General features: G+C 39.3%; 1 protein-coding gene across 2 annotated transcripts in view; it reads left to right on the top strand.

The window, feature by feature from the left end:
* man1a1 (mannosidase, alpha, class 1A, member 1) overlaps positions 1-21,091 on the top strand; it is a 188,968-nt gene that overhangs the window by 73,253 nt on the left and 94,624 nt on the right. For both annotated transcript variants that reach the window (XR_009061511.1, XM_057823045.1), the window contains exon 3: positions 19,141-19,256. Coding sequence is in view for 1 of the 2 variants with exons in the window: in XM_057823045.1 (XP_057679028.1) it covers positions 19,141-19,256 (116 nt within the window). In the remaining variant the exon portion in view is untranslated. The remainder of the gene's footprint in view (positions 1-19,140; positions 19,257-21,091) is intronic.

Here is a 21,091-nt window from a genome sequence, read left to right on the forward strand (position 1 = left end):
TAAGCTTTAATATTACACCCATTATGAAAAATCTGATTGGCAATGAATAATTTGGCTTCAAATTTGCTAACATGTGCACTTTGCAGGACAAGATGACAATCATTTTGGATCAAATCTACACTTTTGATCGGTTCTAATTGGCAGAAAACAAACATGGGGTTGGGTTTAGGGTTGCAGCTATTGATTATTTTAGTAGTCGATTAATCGATGAACTAGTTAGTTTGAATAATCGAGTAAACGGATAAGGAAAAAATTAAAATACCTGAACTGAGCCTCCAACGGTATAAATAAATAAATGAGGATTTAAGTGCAACAAAAGAACAACTGGCTAACTTACAGAGCAAAAATCTGCTAGCTTAAACGCTAATAAATGCTGTTTTTTTGTTGTTGTTGTTTTTTTTTTACAATGCTCTTAAAAAAAAGGTTCAAACACATATTCCTACAAAAACAGCTAAGTATGCCTATGAAATAAATTATGAATGTATTATAGTACCATTAGCTCAAACAAAAAATGATGTAAAACAAATAAGCAACTGTTTAAGCTTGCAATAATATTTATTTTGGCCGAGTGTTTCTACAAACTATGCAGAAATTCACTTTTCATTTCAAAAGACTAATTAATGTGACAATTCATGTTATACTGAGCAATTAATGCATTTAAAAACAAATTTAAACACCTGATTTAGCCTCAAACGATATAAAAAATAAAAAATAAATGAGGATCACAGTACAAAAAAAGAATAGTTGGGTAACTTGCACAGCAAAAGTCCGCTAGCTTAAATGCTATATAATGCGATAGTTTTTTTCCTTTTTTTTTTACAAAGCTCTTAACAAAAGTTCAAACAGGTTTTTCCACAAAAAATTGCTAAATACTAAAATCAAATGCATAAACAAACATCCCCCCCCCAAAAAAAAACGTACCTTGTGTTGGTCTTAACAGGTAGCAGCTGGATTCAGCCATGTAAAATGAGTTATATCATATTCACTGTTGCCACTAGAGTATCCACTCAAATCAATAAAACTAAATGCAAACAATTTCAAAACAAACCATTACAATGTCACTTTAATTCAACGAGAATAATCGAAGGAGCAAAATTGAATTCAAATCTTTTTTCGATCGAATTAATCGTACCAGCACTAGTTGGGTTTCACACTTATTTCATATTCTACATACACTTAGCTAGCTTTCAAATAGCAAGTTATGCATTGTGTGTGTGTTTTAATATTTTAAATATAGTTTGTTTTTAGAATAACAATTTATTCCATTTAAATGGGTGATTCAATCAGGTGTATTGTCACTACATTGGTAGGGGTGTGTCAAAATATTGAAATGGTGATACCGTGATACTTTGCACCCTGAAAGGTTATCGATATACTCCTGCCGAGAATCGATATATCGTTTTCATTTAGATTGGGAGGGGCGAATGACCCTGCAGAGCATTCGCAGCCAGGCTTTCTGATTTTCGGGGCATTTACTGGTCACTTTCTGATCATTTTAGTGCATTTACAGGTCACTTCATGTTGAATTTGAGTCACTGTATATTCCTTCTCGGGTTATTTCATGTTCCGTAACCCAAAACCAACAGAAAGTGACCCATATATGCGCCAAAATCAACAGAATGTGACTGAAAATGAACAGCAAACGATGTGAAATGCCCCCCAAAAAAACTCCTAGGTTGCCATTGACCTCTATAGATGTCCGATGGCTTGTTGTTGTGTTTATTAGTTGTATCGTAGAATAATTTCCTGACTGATGTATCGATAATTGTTGTATCACCATATTGTGAGACCGTTCGCATGAGCCTTCAATCGCAAATCGTATCGTATTGTGAGCTGCCCAGAAGTCCCCCACTTATACTAGTACATTAGTGGTTGAATTGGTTTTTTAAAAAATCGATTGATTGAAAATTAACGATTGATTGATTGCAGGCCTAGCAGTTTATGATTCAGAAGAGGCGAAAAAAAACCAACAAATCTTGAAAATAACAGACAGTCAAGCTAGCAAGAAATTGGGTAGTGAAACTAAACAAGGCATGAAGGTCAAATGTAATTGGTTGCCATTGTTGGTAAACAAAGCGCAGCTGCATCATTCGTCTGTCAAACATCTCCCAGCTGTTTTTTTTCCCCCCACAACAAATATAAGCCCCGTCGTAATATTTCTTGCATTGTCGTTTGTTGACGCCCAAAGGACATGCAGGAGAATGATGGGAATCCTTCCATCCACGCGTCATCCGCCCAAAGCTATTCCCGCGCTTCTTTCTTTCGCCACAGTGAACATGTTACAATGCCTATTTTTTTTCCCCCACCGCAAACACACTGTGGGGAAAAAATGGTAGATGAATTTTGTTTAATTCAATGCATTTTTTTACCCGCCGTAACGAGGATTTGTTCAATTAAGAGTGGAGTTGTAATGGTTTGTTTTGAAAGTGTTTGCATTTAGTTTTATTGATTTGGGTGAATACACTGCCCTCTAGTGGCAACAGTGACAACATGGCTGGATCAAGCTGCTACTTGTTAAGACCAACATAATGTTGTAAGTTTTTGTTTGCGCTAATATGATTGTTGACATATTTATAATTTAGTTTAGAGGTACATTTTTGTGGGAATATGTGTGTTTGAATGATTTGTTAAGGCTTTTATAGCATTTAAATTGGTGGGCTTCTACTGTGCAAGTTAGCCAATTGTTCTTTTGTCTTACTTTGATTGTCATTCTTTTTTTTATACCTTTTGAGACTAAGCTCAAGCTTGAACTTCATAATGATACTGACGGGGCGTGGGGCCGATTAATAGCCTGCATTGTTGTGTGGCCGTCAAAGCTGACCGAGTGGGATCACAGACAGAGAGCTTTTTTTCGTTGAAAATTTTTGTGAATAAATGCTTAAATCCCCAAATTCTTTCTAGATATGGACGTAAAACAGTCTCGATTCTTGGTTAAACGCAAAAAAACAAAAAAAACAACTTGCAGTTAGCAATTAGTTTACGTAAATATGTCAAAGTAAGATGCTAGTTTGTCAGTCCATGTGGCGGCCGCCATATGTTACAGAGCTTTTCCGGTGAAAATTCCTGTGAATAAATGCTTAAATCTCTGAATTCTTTATAGGTATGTGTTTTCTGAAATTTCAGGGTTCGTGGTGAGTCAGCAACCAGCACACTTTTGCTCAATAGACGATGTTTATTGATTAGAAAATGCAGAATAAATGAGATTTATTGATTACAATTCCACAAGAGCAAGCAACAAGTATCAAAACAAGAACAAGTGGTAGCGATGACGTTAGATCTAGTTTGTCAATCCCAGAATCCCCGCGTTACCGTTACAGCACAACAAACTGTTCCTTAACAATAAAAATCGCTTACCGTTGATAAATGAGTGGGGAGCCAAACGCTCCAGCAAAGCAGCGAAGGAACAAAGCCAAGCGAGCCGTACATAATCCTCTGGCAGACTTCCGGGGAGTTGGGGGAATCTCCCGACTCTTATAGGCACGTCTGACGTGGGGACACGGGTGGCCACTTCTGTTGACCCCACCCCCCACCCCCCGCAAGGGTATGAGATTCCCACCCAGTTGAGGCTGCCAGCGGTTAAAGTAGAATGTTTATTTAAGTTATCTCGTGAGATTCCCTCCTAACTATGGGACTCAAGCGCGTACTATGGTGCAAAACAAGTTAGCTCGTGAGATTCCCTCCTAACTATGGGACCTAAGGTGAAAAACAATAGAAGTTGTTACAATCTAGGTCAGAGAAGCAATCATACATCACAAAGGCATAATGTGCTAATGTTAAGGCATCACATAATATTTCCCCCCATCAGTATGGACGTAAAACAGTCTTGATTCTTGGTTAAATGCAACAACAGCAAAAAAAAAAAAAGTGTAGTTAACTTTTATTTTACCTAAATATGTCGAAGAATGATGCTTGTCCGTTAGACAATGTGGCGGTAGCCTTAAAACAAAGAGCTTTTTCACGTTGAAAATTCTTTTGAAAAAACGAAAAATATAATAATTACCATGTGAATCCTCGAACAAATCACTCCTAAGACAATCCGTTCTGTTTGCATGCGGTACTTTTGTACTTTTCAAACATAAATCCGGCGTTGGATCGTTGCATGTGTTGCTGCAAAGGACTGCGAATAACTGAAGCGGATTGTGGGATGGCCCCCTACTTGAAGGCGTGGCGCAGTGAAGGTCGAATCTGACCTGTCAATATCATTATGAAGTCTATGGCTCAAGTATTTTAATGCATTTATAATCGGGCTGTCAAATTTATCGCGTTAACGGGTGGTAATTGATTTTTTAAATTAATCACTTTATAATATTTGACGTAATTAACGCATGCACCGAATGACCCATTCATGCGTTGCCGCAAACAGTTTACAATGTCGTGACAAGGCAGATAAATGCGAGTGGACACAGGCGGTCATTGGACCGCACCTTTTATTGGCTTAAGCTTTGGCAACTCTTTCACAACAAATATAAGTATTGTGGCGAAATCTTTTTCTTAACGCGCTTAATTGAACACAACACAGAACATACTGTATACCATTTGCAGCCACCACTGACAGTCATGGTTACCCAACTTCCCATCATACATTTGGGCGGAAGAGTTAAGTCGCTACGGTATCATTTAGTGAAAGCACAACAAAAATATTATTCCTATTTCTCAAAAAAAAAAATAATGTTCTCAAAAAGAAAAGTGCTTAATGCAAAGAGAACTGGCATTTCCAATCAAAATAGTTATGCAAAATACACATAAAACTTACTCAGACTTTGCCTTGGCTAGATCGCTAATTAATTTAAAACTCGCCATTGACACCTTGTGGTGTATTTCAATCACTACCTTTTAATATAAAATTACTATAACTCGTACTCAAATATATCTTTTAAGATCTACAAGTCTTTTTATTCGTGGATCCCTTTAATAGAGAAAATGTTAATAATGTTAATGCCATCTTGTGGATTCATTGTTATAATAAACAAATACAGTACTTATGTACAGTATGTTAGATGTAAATATCCGTCTTGTGTCTTATCTTTCCATTCCAACAATAATTTACTGAAAAATATGGCATATTTTAGAGATGGTTTGGATTGTGATTAATTACGATTGATTAATTTTTAAGCTGTGATTAACTCGATTAAAAATTTTAATCGTTTGACAGCCCTAATTTTAAAATGTATTTATTGCTCTTGTGAAACAAAAGAGCAATTTTGAATAGTTTGGAAAAAAAAAACAAAAAAAAAAACACTGGAACTTTATTTTTTATTTGCATTTAAAGCTCTTTTGAAAGTGCAATCTTAGCAAGCCATTGTTCTCCATCTCTTAAAATTCCTTCTGTAACACATTAAATGTTCTTAATCCAATTACTCGATTATTCGTACTAATCAATCAAATACAGTGGGGCAAATAAATATTTAGTCAACCACCAATTGTGCAAGTTTTCCTACTTGACAAGATTTGAGAGGCCTGTAATTGTCAACATGGGTAAACCTCAATGTGACACAGAATGTGAAAAAAAAATCGAAAATCACATTGTTTGAGTTTTAAAGAATTTAGTTCCAAATTAGAGTGGTCACCTACAAATAAGCAAGATTTCTGGCTGTCAAAGAGGTCTAACGAGGCTCCACTCATTACCTATATTAATGGCACCTGTTTTAACTCATTATCGATATAAAGGACACCTGTCCACAACATCAGTCAGTCACACTCCAAACTCCGCTATGGCCAAGACCAAAGAGCTGTCGAAGGACACCAGAGACAAAATTGTAGACCTGCACCGGGCTGGGAAGACTGAATCTGCAATAGATAAAACGCTTGGTGTAAAAAAATCAACTGTGGGAGCAACTATTAGAAAATGAAAGACATACAAGACCACTGATAATCTCCCTCGATCTGGGGCTCCATGCAAGATCTCACCCCGTGGCGTCAAAATGATAACAAGAACGTTGAGCAAAAATCCCAGAACCACACGGGGGGACCTACTGAATGACCTACAGAGAGCTGGGACCACAGTAACAAAGGCTACAATCAGTAACACAATGCGCCGCCAGGGACTCAAATCCTGCACTGCCAGACGTGTCCCCCTGCTGAAGAAAGTACACGTCCAGGCCAGTCTGCGGTTCGCTACAGAGCATTTGGATGAACCGGAAGAGGACTGGGAGAATGTGTTATGGTCAGATGAAACAAAAATGGAACTTTTTGGTAGAAACACAGGTTCTCGTGTTTGAAAGTGAAAGAATACTGAATTGCATCCAAAGAACACCATGCCCACTGTGAGGCATGGGGGGGGGGGACATCATGCTTTGGGGCTTTTTTTCTGCAAAGGGACCAGGATGACTGATTTGTGTAAAGGAAAGAATGAATGGGGCCATGTATCGAGAGATTTTTGAGTGAAAATGTCCTGCAAGGGCATTGAAGATGAGACGTGGCTGGGTCTTTCAGCATGAGAATGATCCCAAACACACAGCCAGGGCAACAAAGGAGTGGCTTAGTAAGAAGCATTTCATGGTCCTGGAGTGGACTAGCCAGTCACCAGATCTCAACCCCACAGAAAATCTGTGGAGGGAGTTCAAAGTCCGTGTTGCCCAACGACAGCCCCAAAACATCACTGCTCTAGAGGAGATCTGCATTGAGGAATGGGCCAAAATACCAGGAACAGTGTGTGAAAAGCTTGTGAAGAGTTACAGAAAACGTTCGGCCTCCGTTATTGCCAACAAAGGGTACATAACAAAGTATTGAGATGAACTTTTGGTATTGAACAAATACTTATTTACCACCATGACTTGTAAATAAATTCTTTAAAAATCAAACAATGTGATTTTCTGTTTTTTTTCCCCCCACATTCTGTCTGTCATGGTTGAGGTTTACCCATGTTGACAATTACAGGCCTCTTTAATATTTTAAAGTGGGAGAACTTGCACAATTAGTGGTTGACTAAATACTTGTTTCCCCCACTGTACTTAAATCCTAGATAGTTGCAGCCCTAATCATTATTGTACTTCGGTTGCTTCCGGGCGAAAATCTATCATCAACCCTTTTTTCGAATCTCCACCTGAATGCATACACACAAACATGTTTTTCCTCGCGTACATCCAGACAAGTCACTTACAGGGTTATATTATTTGACATTGAGTCTAGGGCTGCAGCCTCGCTCGGCCGCGCCATTGCGCGTCTGAATCCGATATTCAATGCGAGTAATTGAGATGGATGGCGTAATCCCGCCAAGGCCTTCCCTGAGGTTTACGCGCTGGCTGCAAGGAGGAGGCTTGAACAACCGATGTCAACAAACGCACTCTACCACACTTTTGTCATCACGCGCCTTGATTGTGTGCCCGTATTAGCCTAATTAATCGGCACGCAAATGAGGTCGACGACGACGCGACGCGTTGTCGCTCTTTCGGGTAATTGTTTGTGATTAAAAAATACACACCCTCGCACACTCGGGATGCGTTGGTGCAGAAATACAGTATGCGTGTTGAATTACAGTCGTGGTTAAGTCATTCGCTGCTATTGCAAAGTGTTAAAAACTAGCTGTGAAGTCAGAAAAAAAGTGTTGCACAATGTTCAGAGATACAGGGCTTACGATAACAATCTCACGATATGGCGATACAACAAGTATTGGTACATGGGTCAGAAAAATCATGGTACGATGTTCGACAATGCAACTAATAAACAGAAAAACAAGCTTTTTTCATCCTTCTGCTGTGAATAGGAATGAGCTGATCACTTCGTTCATTCGCTGCCACCCTCCCAGTTCAAATGGATTGGACGTCTATGGCCGTCAGTGGCAGCCAATGCCATGCAATGAGTTCATTTTGGGGCATTTCACGTCGTTTTCTGTTGATTTTTGGTCACTTCCTTTTCCTTTTGGGGTATTTATGGGTCACTTTCTTTTGATTTTGGGCTACTGACAGGAAGTGAGTAAAAATCAACCTGTAAATGTCCTAAATTAACATGAATGACCTGTGAAGGAATCTGACCTTCTAGCCAGACTGCAGGAATCACGCCAACCGAACCGCCGGAACCGCGATGGCACAGATCCAATGAGCCAGGCCGACGGGATCCCGGCAATCCGGCCAGAAGGCCGAACTCTACGTGTTCACCTGAGTCATAACCCTTTGTACTGACCCCATTTTGAAAGGTTTAAAGAAGGCTCACTAGTTGACAATTTATTCGGTTTGACAGCGATCACACAAAAATACACACCTGGGACCATGTGCTTTGGTCAGATGTGACCAAGATTGAGCTTTTTGGCAACAAACACTGTCAGTGGGTCTGGCGTGCCACGAAAGATGCGCATGCGGAATAGCACCTCATACCCACTGTGAAGTATGGGGGTGGGTCAGTGATGCTGTGGGGCTGTTTCGCTTCCAAGGGCCCTGGGAACCTTGTTAGGGTGCATGGCATCATGAATGCTTTGAAATACCGGGAGATTTTAAATCAAAATCTGTTGCCCTCTGCCCGAAAGCTGAAGATGGGTCGTCACTGGGTCTTTCAGCAAGACAATGACCCTAAACATATGGCCAAATCTACACAGAAATGGTTCACCAGACACAAAATCAAGCTCCTCCCATGGCCATCTCAGTCCCCAGAGCTTGTTTTGTTGGCAAAAGGGGGTTGTACAAAGTATTAACACCAGGGGTGCTAATAATTGTGGCACACATTATTTGAATTTTTTATTTATGAGGGATTTTTTCCCCACTGAATGAATGCACTTGTATTGAAGGTTGGATTTTTCTCTTTTTTTTTTCCATTAAGGTCCCATATTATTTGAATGAAGAAAAAAAATATATTAGAAACTAAAAAACACATCTTTTTCAGGGTTGCCAATAATTATGGAGGGCACTGTATGACCCTTCACCACAGAAGTAAACATATGTTGCACATCCATATGTTATATTTCCGAGGTGGAAACGTAACAGAAAGCATTCACGATTGTCAATGCTACCGCTAGACACCGCAATGTGTAAGTGAATGAGCTTATAATGTGAACCAAACTTAACAAAAAAATAGATGCAGCGAATTATTCTGACCAGCAAGTGGGAGCAATGCCCCGCAAATGGTCAACTGATTTCCCATACTAGTGTGTAAACTTTAAAGCCAGCACAGTACATATTATCCGTCCTATTAATAATGTCATTGGATTTATCGGGATGACGTCATAATTCCTATTATCGGACCGATAATTATCGGACCAATAATTATCGTGCACCAGTACCGGAAATGCACCAAAATAGAATACGATCCCCAAAAAATTGGTGTTCGGCTAATTTCTTGTGAAATATAATAGAATGATTTTTCTGACCCATGTATCGATAATTGTTGTAACGACATATCGTGAGAGCGTTGTTATCGCGAGGCTTGTATTACAAATCGTGTTGTATTGTGAGGTACCCTCATGTACAGTATAGGGCTGTCAAACGATTAAAATTTTTAATCGAGTTAATTACAGCTTAAAAATTAATTAATCGTAATTAATCGCAATTAATTGCAATTCAAACCATCTATGCCATATTTTTCTGTAAATTATTGTTGGAATGGAAAGATAAGACACAAGATGGATATATACATTCAACATACGGTACATAAGGACTGTATTTGTTTATTATAACAATAAATCAACAAGATGGCATTAACATTATTAACATTCTGTTAAAGTGATCCATGGATAGAAAGACTTGTAGTTCTTAAAAGAAAAAAGTTTGTAAAAGTTATAGAAATTTTATATTAAAACCCCTCTTAATGTTTTCGTTTTAATAAAATTTGTAAAATTTTCAATCAAAAAAAAAACTAGTAGCCCGCCATTGTTGATTTCAATAATTACTTACTCAATGCTCATGGGTGCTGAAGCCTATAAAATCAGTCGCACCCAAGCGCCAGCAGAGGGCGGCAAAATTCCATAAAACACAACAAGTGAGCGTTTCACTGTACTGTCATTTAAATCTGTCTGTGCGGGGCATTTGCGTTAATTGCGCATATTTTAACGTGATTAATTTAAAAAATTAATTAATGCCCGTTAACGCGATAATTTTGACAGCCCGAGTACAGTATGAATGAAGCTACAAGGTGCCTCTTTGGTAGAACAACGCCAGAAGCTGGATTGCACCCCGTAGCGGGCAGCTTCTGGCCCGCGGGCCGTACATTTGACACCCTGCTCTAAATGGTTCGACTATGAAAATATTTGACAGTTTATTTGATAATCGATTACTTGTCAATTCGTCCATTAGTCTATGGAGATTCTGGGAACAGTCGGGTTATAAATCAATTTTACAAAGTTCTGTCGTTCCTCATTTGAAGCTTCCCTCAACCTTGGCATCGCCTTTCACTGTCACCTCCACAAAAACTGTTGATGCTCGCGTTTTGAGGTTGCCAGGTTAACACGCCGCTCGCTTTTACGCTTCCTGCCGCCGATAACGCCATTAGCCCATGGCTGAGCCATCACTTTCACCCAGCAACCTCGTCGACGACCCCGCCGAAATAAACGCTCGGAGCAGGCGAATGTGAATGAAATTGAAGGATTAAGGATCTGACTTAAGAGTCGGAGGCAGAATTGAACACGACGCCAGGGCATCGCTTCTTCTTAACAGCGTTGACACTTTGACTGCTGAGTCAGCACGCGCCGCCACATGATGTTATTTTTCCTCGTCCGCCAGAGCTGGAGAGGTTATATGTCTTCATGCACGTTTGCCAAGAGAGAAAGGAAGGACAATAACAGGAAGTGGAAGTGACATAGCAGTGGAAAGTGTAACAATCTGAGTTTTTTTTGTTTGCTAGTTTTTGAATACTTAAGTCTCACATATGTAACTTGTTTTAGTCATTGACTCGTTGTCACTGATTAAATACTAATGTCTCAGTTGATTTTTAAAAAAAATTTTAACAAATTAATAATCTGTTGATGATTATTTAGTTAATTGATAAAATATATTTTTTAAATATTGTTGACAGTACAAAAAATGCACAAATAAATCAGTTCATTATGAGTTAATATCTGTTGGTTTGGTTTGTAAATACGTGCCAGAAAATCGGCAATTTTAATTTTTTTGTCAAATATGTTTGCATTTTAAGGTAAAAAAGTTGCTATAACAATCAAGCAGTTATCTGTAATTGTTAACAATTACTAATTTCTAGAACTTTTCACAGCACTTATTTTTGGTCATGCAAAAAACTTTACCATAAATTAATAATATTCGTATGTGTGATATATATATGTATGCATAAATTAGTAATATTTGTATGTGTGATATATATATATATTAGGGCTGTCAAAATTATCGCGTTAACGCGCGGTAATTAATTTTTTAAATTAATCACGTTAAAATATTTGACGCAATTAACGCACTTGTCCCGCTCAGACAGTATTCTGCCTTTTGTTAAGTTTTACTGCAAGGTTTTTTTGTGCTGTCTGACAGCAAACTCTTGTGGTCGCTTTGCGACATGGTTTATTGCTTTCTTGCCAGTTCAATATGGCTGCACGACGTCTCGGGCTGACGCCTACGTGGTAATGTTGTGCTTACATGATCCTTGGACAAGATTTGTCCGTAAGTATGGTTGTTGTAAAGAATGTACATATTATGTTAGTAAGCGAAATGTTATATTTTTTGTATGAGACGCTTTTTGTTTATGTTTAGTGAACCTGTATAGCGTGCTAAGCTAACGTTGTTGCTAATCCAATGCTTGTGTACTTTTTTTTTTGTAGTTTTACTACTGTCTAAAGAGGACAATGGTTTGAGGCCATTTTATTAATAAATCAGATGAAAAAGGAAGAAGTCTGATTATTAAGGCGTCGTTCACTAGCTTTGGAAAAAGTAGATGCTTCAGAGTGAGGACAGCATAGACAGATTTAAATGACAGTAGAGTGAAATGCCCACTACAGTCCTTATGTACCGTATGTTGAATGTATATATCCATCTTGTGTCTTATCTTTCCATTCCAACAATTTTATTTTACAGAATATATATATAATTTACAGAAAAATATGGCATATTTTATAGATGGTTTGAATTGCGATTAATTGCGATTAATTACGATTAATTAATTTTTAAGCTGTAATTAACTCGATTAAAAAATTTAATCGTTTGACAGCCCTAATATATATATGTCTGCATATACGTGTGTGTTAGGGATGAACTCCCAAATAAACACATACAGTGTTGCAAATAAGTATTTAGTCAACCACCAATTGTGCAAGTTCTCCTACTTGAAAAGATTAGAGAGGCCTGTAATTGTCAATATGGGTAAACCTCAACCACGAGAGACAGAATGTGGAGAAGAAAAAAAAAACAGAAAATCACATTGATTGATTTTTAAAGAATTTATTTCCAAATTAGAGTGGAAAATAAGTATTTGGTCACCTACAAACAAGCAAGATTTCTGGCTGTCAAAGAGGTCTAACTTCTTCTAACGAGGTCTAACGAGGCTCCACTCGTTACCTGTATTCAGGCACCTGTTTTAACTCATTATCGGTATAAAAGACACCTGTCTACAACTTCAGTCAGTCACGATCCAAACTCCACTATGGCCAAGACCAAAGAGCTGTCAAAGGACACCAGAGACAAAATTGTAGACCTGCACCAGGTTGTGAAGACTGAATCTGCAATAGGTAAAACGCTTGGTGTAAAGAAATCAACTGTGGGAGCAATTATTAGAAAATGGAAGACATACAAGACCACTGATAATCTCCCTTGATCTGGGGCTCCATGCAAGATCTCACCCCGTGGCATCAAAATGATAACAAGAGCAGTGAGCAAAAATCCCAGAACCACACAGGGGGACCTAGTGAATGACCTACAGAGATCTGGGACCACAGTAACAAGGCTACTATCATTAACACAATGCGCCACCTGGGACTCAAATCCTGCACTGCCAGACGTGTCCCCCTGCTGAAGAAAGTACACGTCCAGGCCTGTCTGCGGTTCGCTAGGGAGCATTTGGATGATCCAGAAGAGGACTGGGAGAATGTGTTATGGTCAGATGAAACCAAAGTAGACCTTTTTGGTAGAAACACAGGTTCTCGTGTTTGGAGGAGAAAGAATACTGAATTGTATCTGAAGAACACCATACCCACGGTGAAGCATGGGGGTGGAAACATCATGCTTTGGGGCTGTTTTTCTTGCAAAGGGACCAGGACGACTGATCTGTGTAAAGGAAAGAATGAATGGGGCCATGTATCGAGAGATTTTGAGTGAAAATCTTCTTCCATCAGCGAGGGCATTGAAGATAAGACGTGGTTGGGTCTTTCAGCATGACAATGATCCCAAACACACAGCCAGGGCAACAAAGGAGTTCATAAGAAGCATTTCAAGGTCCTGGAGTGGCCTAGCCAGTCTCCAGATCTCAACCCCATAGATTTGCAAATAAATTCTTTAAAAATCAAACAATGTGATTTTCTGTTTTTTTTTTTTTTCCCACATTCTGTCTCTCATGGTTGAGGTATAACCATGTTGACAATGGTTAATGGTGTTATACTTATAATCACGCTTTTCCACCTTTCAAGGCGCTCAAAGCGCTCTACACTATCTCGCCATCCACCCACTGGTGACGCAGCACCAGGAGCAACGTTGGGTTTAGTGTCTTGCTCAAGGACACTTAGACAAGTTCGTCAGGGCAGAGAATTGATCCCACAACCTCTGGGTTCAACCCGCCACAATTACAGGCCTCTGGAATATTTTCAAGTGGGAGAACTTGCACAATTAATGGTTGACTAAATACTTATTTGCCCCACTGTATTGTTCTATCAAACTCAACAGTTCTTTTTGGCTTAAAATACAACAGTTTATTTATAGAAGGGTGCAAGAGCAGAAAGTTTTTCAGCCTCGTCTGTGTTTCCCGCCATATATTTTTTAAAACCCAGATATCTCAAGGTAACACATTTTAGAGCTGTTATTGCAATACTGTGATACTGTGGTATTTTGGCTTATGGTTATCATACCGTCAGAATAGCATACCGTTACATGCCTAGTCCTAGGTGAAATCAAATCGAATATAAATCAAGTAGAGAGGCGTCAGAGTCAGCTGGGCCTTCTCTGCTGGCCCAGTATGATCATTTTATATTATAAATAAGAAGAAAATTATTCTTCATATAGGTAAGTATCCCAATGTTGTGTTTCATGTTAGAGATTTATACGACGAGAATTAAGCTAGCTTGTATTGCCAGAGTGTATACAATTTTTCGGAATCAACAATGCGGTGGCGTGTGCACCGAGTGAGCGGTCCTTGCTTACCGACTAATCGATTTATCATTTCAAAACACGTTAAATTGTTATATTTTCCCAGGTCTGTGTAATTGGAGATCCACATTCCATAAACAAGGCTATGGGTAAATCGCACACGCAATAGAAGGCAAAGAAGCTAGCTTAGCGAAGAGGAAAAAGTCATATCAGGTCATGCGCAGTAAATGCAGAGTGTTATCAAGATGCTACTTCTTGGGAGTGAGAAAGTGGAAAAGGCCATCGTCGGTCCAGCCACATTTCGTTTGCGTGCGTAGCAAGTCGTGTAGGTCAACATTGTGGAAAGAAGCAGCGTCTTTCTTGAGGTTACATGTTGTGGGGAAAACAAACAAACATATTTATAAACACTTTTTTTTTTTTTTTAAGCGACTCTTGGTAAAGCTTTAACATTCAACAAATACAAACAGAGATAAACAAAGGACTGCTACATTTCCATGATTTAGTTTTTATGCTGATGCGCTAATGCAAATTTTGGCTGGATTCGCATCCCCGGTGTAAACAGCAGTAAGTTTAGCCAAAGTATTAATTGACGCAACCGTATAAATTTCCTCCCGAGGTTTTTGTTACCCTTCATTCAAATGTTAAAAAAGCAATTGAACAGTGTTTTTTTGGCTATGTTTCTGTTTTACACGCACACAACAAAAGTGCTGTCATCCCATGGCGCATTGACAAACAAACAGAATACAAAGTCTGCAAGGTGGGGAATTGGAGCGGAGCATTGTACTCCTAAATAAAAATGGAATAAATCAACGGAGGTGCGAGAAGAAAGAAGGAAAGCAATGACCTTCTAAATTCAAACGGCACTGCTGCAATTTTGTCTTTGTAACGTTCAAACCTTTGTTAAGAGAGAAAAAGAGGTTTAAAAAAATACAAGAAAAAATATATAACCCGAAAGGATAATATTAGTATTCAGGTCACTGTCGGAGCCATCTGTATCACTCTCATGGACACTCAGTGCCAAACAGGAGAGGCATTGAGGGGGAAGGAAGCGCTGTGACAAGACAATAGACTCCGGCAAAAAGCCTCTTCACCTCCAGAGACTTACACAAAGGAGGAAAGAAGGACGAGGCACCGGCACGGTTCTCGGACTGAGGCTGCTGATGGGATAATCAAGCGGGAATGTGTGGCAGTCTTGAATATCTATCCTTGGGCTGCAACTTGCGATTATTTTTATTATCGAATAATCGGATGAATGTCACTTTGATGGGAGAAATATAATATGACCCGGAATGAATCAGCATATTGTGAAGATTCCCTTTATGACTGTATCAGCATATTGTGATGATTCCCTTCGTGTGATGATTCCCTTTGTGAATGTATCAACATATTATGATGATTCCCTCTTATGACCGTAACCTTGTTTTCCTCGCCACTTTGGCGTCTTTGTGATGTGTGATTGCAAAACATGTGTCTAAACACGTGTAACCCCTTTACCTTGTTTTCCTCGCCACTTCGACGTCTTTGTGATGTGTGACTGCAAAACATGTGTCAAAACACGTGTAACAATGGGCGAGTGGCTCGTCATCTGAGGTAAGGGACTGACCATCTCTGATCTCACGTGATGCACCACTATAAGAGCTGGGATTTTTCCCTCTTCGGTTAGAGTCTGTTACGGGTTAGTATACGGGCGCCTAGCTTGTATTCCTCTGCAGCTCTACCGGGGTGTCGGCTCTCCGCTCGCTTGTCAACGGTAAGAGTTTTGATTGCTCAAAGGAATATCTTGTGTGCTTTAACAATAGCGCGGGGATTTTAGAAGTGACAATCTATAGCGTTATTGTTGTTCTTGTTTTCTTCCTTTTTCTACAATAAACATCGTATATTTCGCAAAAGTGTGCGTGTTTCTGACTCACTGCGAACCCGGAAAGGAAATTTCGCAAAAGTGTGACCCGGAAATTTCGTAAAACACACTTTTTTCAGTTACCTTCACAATTCAACTTGAAGTTGTTTTAGACATGTTATCAGTAACAATGAAGACATAATTGGTGATTATTTTAGAGCTATCCCAAACAAGTATTTTTCTCCCCATTAGTCTGCAGACTTATTTTAAAGCGATCCACGGATAAAAAGACGTGTAGTTCTTAAAAGACAAATGGGCCTCTCCTATTAGTTTTTTTTTCAACGTAGAGTGATGAAATTTGGGAAGTCCATACGTTGTGCAAAACTGCTCCAAAAAGTCTCTTGCACCCATATTCCAAACTCAACAGGAAAGCGGGAATTTTGGGGATTTAATGTTGGAAAACATGCCATTTTGGTCAAAAACCAGCCTGCACGTTTGAGACCATCATGCCGAGGCAGTAAGTTGAATGCTCCTCAAGAGATGTTAGGTTGTCAAAATGGTGACTTTTCATTCACGGGCCTGACCTGGGCAGGGAAGCAAATTCGGGTGTTTTTTGACAACATGGCAATTCAGTAAATGACTAATAACATCCTGATACAAGGTGCAATCTTTTTCATATCTGGCATGCATCCCAGCCTGAACATGACCGTATTGAAATATTACCCATTACGCCTGGCGCCCCCTAGTGGGAACAGGAAACACCCTTCTTTTTATTTATTTATTTATTTTTCACGAGAACGGCTCCTCCTTCTCAGAAAAAAAAAAAAAAAATTGACCTCAAACCTGCATCAGAGGAGCCTTTAGACATAGCTGGATGTCCAATTCATTTTGCCTGGATTGGACGTCTAACGCCGTCAATGGCACTGAAACCAGAGCATTTACATTTACAGTCTTTTTGTGTGCATTTAAAGGTCACTTCCAGTTGATTTTAAGGCATATAAAGGTTATTTCCTGTAGATTTGGAGTCACTTCCTTTTCAGTAACCCAAAATCAATAGGAAATTACCTGTAAATACCCCAAAATCAACAGGAAGTGACCCAAATATCATTTATTTTTGACACCGTTTTTGTGAACAAATTTGGAAATAAAGTTGGACAATTTGTACTTTCAGACACAAAGTCGTGACAGTTTTGACAAAAGTCTGTCAAATTTGACAAATTTTGTCAGTTTTTAGGGTCAAAATTGGTCAAAATATACCCTAATTTTCGCACTATAAGGCGCACCTGACTATAAGCTGCCACCCACAAAAATTGGCATGAAAACGGCATTTGTTCACAGATAAGCCACACCGGACTATAAGCCGCAGCTGTCCTCACTGTATTATGGGATATGAACACCAAAAGATATTAACCGGTAATTTTTCATTTGACAGCAAAATCAAACAACTTTCATTAGACCAAATGAACCCCGTGAAGCTTTAAACCACTTGGTGGCAAAGCTTCATTTGGTCATCACTGCTCCCTTGGGCGAGACATTCAACCTCTGCTAACACCTGCGGTCAACACTGTTGTTGTCCAACATGCCTCCTAGCATGCATTGCAGCGCGACAGATGCAAATAACTATAGGTGTGCAAAATTTCCGATTCTTAGATTATTCGCGATTCGGCCGTGGAAGATTTGAGAACGATTCACAAACATCCAATTCCAATTATTGAAATATGCCAAGTAAAGCGGAAGTACAACACACTCAGCGCGCCGGGCGGTCTTCGGGACGGAACGGAGCGAGAGCAGCTAAACATCATGCTTCTCATTACCCGGCCCCTCGGGTAATGCCAATGCTCAACTCACGGCTCTAGCTCAACTCATGCCACGAGATAAAAAAACACAACAACATACCTGACTGCTGCCGAAAAGCTGCTACAAAGTACAGCCACATAATGTTACGGTAGATATTATTTATATAGGACTAGATGCAATATAGATTCGGTAGTGTTAGCAGCACAGCTACAAAAAGCTAGATGCGGACGTGAGTAAACGGCCGCCATCTTAAAGCAGTACACTTCCCTAGAAGGCTGTTGTAGCGAACCTTCCAAGCAAACCTAATTAACTTTTTATCTAAAATACTCCTAAATCGGTAAAATATTGACTTAAATCTATGTTTAAAATAGTTTTAAAACTTTCACATGTCGAAAGTAGACAAAAGGGAAATGATGGAATAACGGGAGCAATTTTAACAACTTTAACGGTTGATTCACAACATTAAATTAATTGAATGTAGTTTAAAGCTGCTGATACAGAATGGGGACTGGAGTTTTTTTATTGAATGTTATTTTTGTATATTTGTTTACTGCTATATGTTAACTTGATACTGAAATAGTAGTTTGGTTTACCCTGAGAGTATTTTTGAACAATTTTGGAACTAATGTACAACACTTTAAAAAAAAAAAAAAAAAAAGGAGGGGGGTGCATCAATAATCGTTTTATAATCGAATCGGAGCCTCTGAATCGTAATCGTAATCGAATCGTTAGGTGCCCAAAGATTCCCAGCTCTACAAATAACTATCAAAATTCATGTTCTGTGCTAATGACTTCTTCAGTTAATGTTGCAGTTGTTTCATTATTGCTAGTTATGGTATTTGGTAACACTATATTTGACAGTGGTGCCATAGGAATGTCATTTGACAATGATAATTATGATATGACACTGTCATGAGCATTTATGAATGCTTATAACAGATGTCATTTAGTGTTATCTGGCAAATTATCTCACTTTTGGATGTAAAAATTCAAGCTGGACATAAATGGAGTTAGTGACATCATTTGCCAGATGACACTTGATGACTTAAGCATTCAGTAATGCCCATGACAGTATCATGTCACAATTATGATGGTCTTATGACAGTCTTATGACACCGCTGTCAAATAAAGGGTTCCATTTTAACCAAAATAAATCAACAAATAAGCCGCACTGGACTATAAGCCGCAGGGTTCAAAATGAAGGAAAAAAATAGCGGCTAATAGTCCGACAATTACGGCAACTTATTTCAGACAAATGTTGACAAAGTACAACTATGTTCAGTAAAAAAATCTGTAATTTGTATTTATATCCAATGAACTGATTATGTAATATTTCAATTTATGCCTCAGGAAGCATCAAAGGCGCCACCATCGTGGACGCTCTGGACACGCTGTACATCATGGAGATGTTCGACGAATTCGACGCCGCCACCGAGTGGGTAGAGAAGAACCTCGACTTCAACGTGGTAAGTAAAGTTTGTAAATTTTGCGTGTGCGTTTCATAGTCTGCTCGACGAAAGGTCACGCCCATAATTCACTCAATAAATTCTCCAGTCATTGATCTTAGCCGAACGGAGACACCTTGAAAGGGCTCGTCTTCATTTACATGCCTAATGAATGTCAAACAGCTCCAACGATGTTTCCGCTTCTCTAAGGCGTGCGAGAAACTGACCGGCGCCTTGTCGAGCGATGAAAATTGCACATGAATCACCAGCTCTGGGCGCAAATTAAGACAGAGAACGTCTTTTGTCCGGGCCTGCTTCACCTGAATGCTAAACAGAATGGCGCCGCAGTCCGAAGCGCTTTGTTTGTCGCTACCTGGTAATGCACACTAATAGGAAAAGAATGTGAATGACATTTCGCGGCACAGATAATAAGGTTTTGTAATTATGACTGTTGGACTAGAATGGATTTTTTTAAATTAATGTTTATTCATTAGAACCTTGGCAACAAGCTTGGAATTAATTATTATTCTTCAGACAAATGAAGTGCCTTTCAGGAGGCTCTAAATGAGTGTGAAATCACCTTTCCTAGCTAAACAGTCATGTAACTATGGTAACAATTTTCACTCATTGTTTGAAATAGCTTGAGACTAGTGTTGTCAAATAGTTTGGTAGTGTTATGTCCCTACGCAAATTTACGCTCATGGATTTACACACATTAATCGCTTGAGACATAGTCTCTAACGTCAGTTGACAAGACAGCCCCACAGACTTTGCGCCACACATTCCCGTAGGGGGCCGACACAAGCAGAGCTGAGTTTTTACTTCGATAAACTCAAGCGCATGCTGTGTTCTAACGCCGGATTTAGGTGGAAACAGGACGAAGGTTTTACTGCATACAAGCAGGCAGGAGTGTCTCAACTAAGCCTGTCGCAATATGCAATAATTCCATTTATCGCGCGATAAATAAAAATGAAGGCGGTAATTTTTACGCTGCGATTTATCGGCAGACGTGCTGTTAAAAGTCGGATTCCTCGTTACCAACTGCGCAAAATGCATCTTTGTTCCAGGTCTCGCAAAAACTAGCGCCGGAGCCAATCGTTCCTATTATATCCTATTGTTCAACGTATATCGGCCGCGTCAGTGCTCCGGAGTGACCGTGGACCATCTACGGTGCGCAGGTGTTGTTGACGTGTGCGCGCTCCCGTCAGGAATGACATTTCATGCGGGGCGACTATTTTTCGGCACAACGCCGGATATTTACAACGAAGTCCGCCAAAACATTGTTACCGGCTGCTACGAACAACCTCGCTTTGACAACGAACTGCTGAATGAAATTAAGAGCGCTGTGCTTCAAACTCGTCCTTTTTATGAAAGTCGATTGTCATATGTTGGTGTTGTGTAGTAATGAGCAGATGTGACTTCAGCGGCGCTTGCTAACTTTTTTAATGCGCGCACACACTAGATATCATGAAATGGCAAACTAGATGTGTACGTCCCATGCCATTGGCTACGTGAGCCCAGAGTGATTATGGGACACGTAGTCCATATACTACATCGATGAATTATAAACCGCAATGACTGAATGGAAGTTAAGAATGCCAAATCAATCTATACCAGTGACTATAAATAATGCTGCAAATATTGTTAATTCAGTACGTGACACAGATGGATTCAGACCACAAATAGGATGTCTTGCTCATGTTGTAAACCTAGCTGCTAAGAGAGCTGTAGCAATCAACAGTGTGCCCCGCCTCACTTTACAAACAGTAAAGATTGTTCTCAGCACTTTTATACAAATTTTTTTCAGATCACTAAGAAGTAAGCACATAAATATTATGCACTAAAATGCATGTTTA

This window comes from Corythoichthys intestinalis, chromosome 19 (assembly GCF_030265065.1).
Source record: "Corythoichthys intestinalis isolate RoL2023-P3 chromosome 19, ASM3026506v1, whole genome shotgun sequence".
NCBI lineage: Eukaryota > Metazoa > Chordata > Actinopteri > Syngnathiformes > Syngnathidae > Corythoichthys > Corythoichthys intestinalis.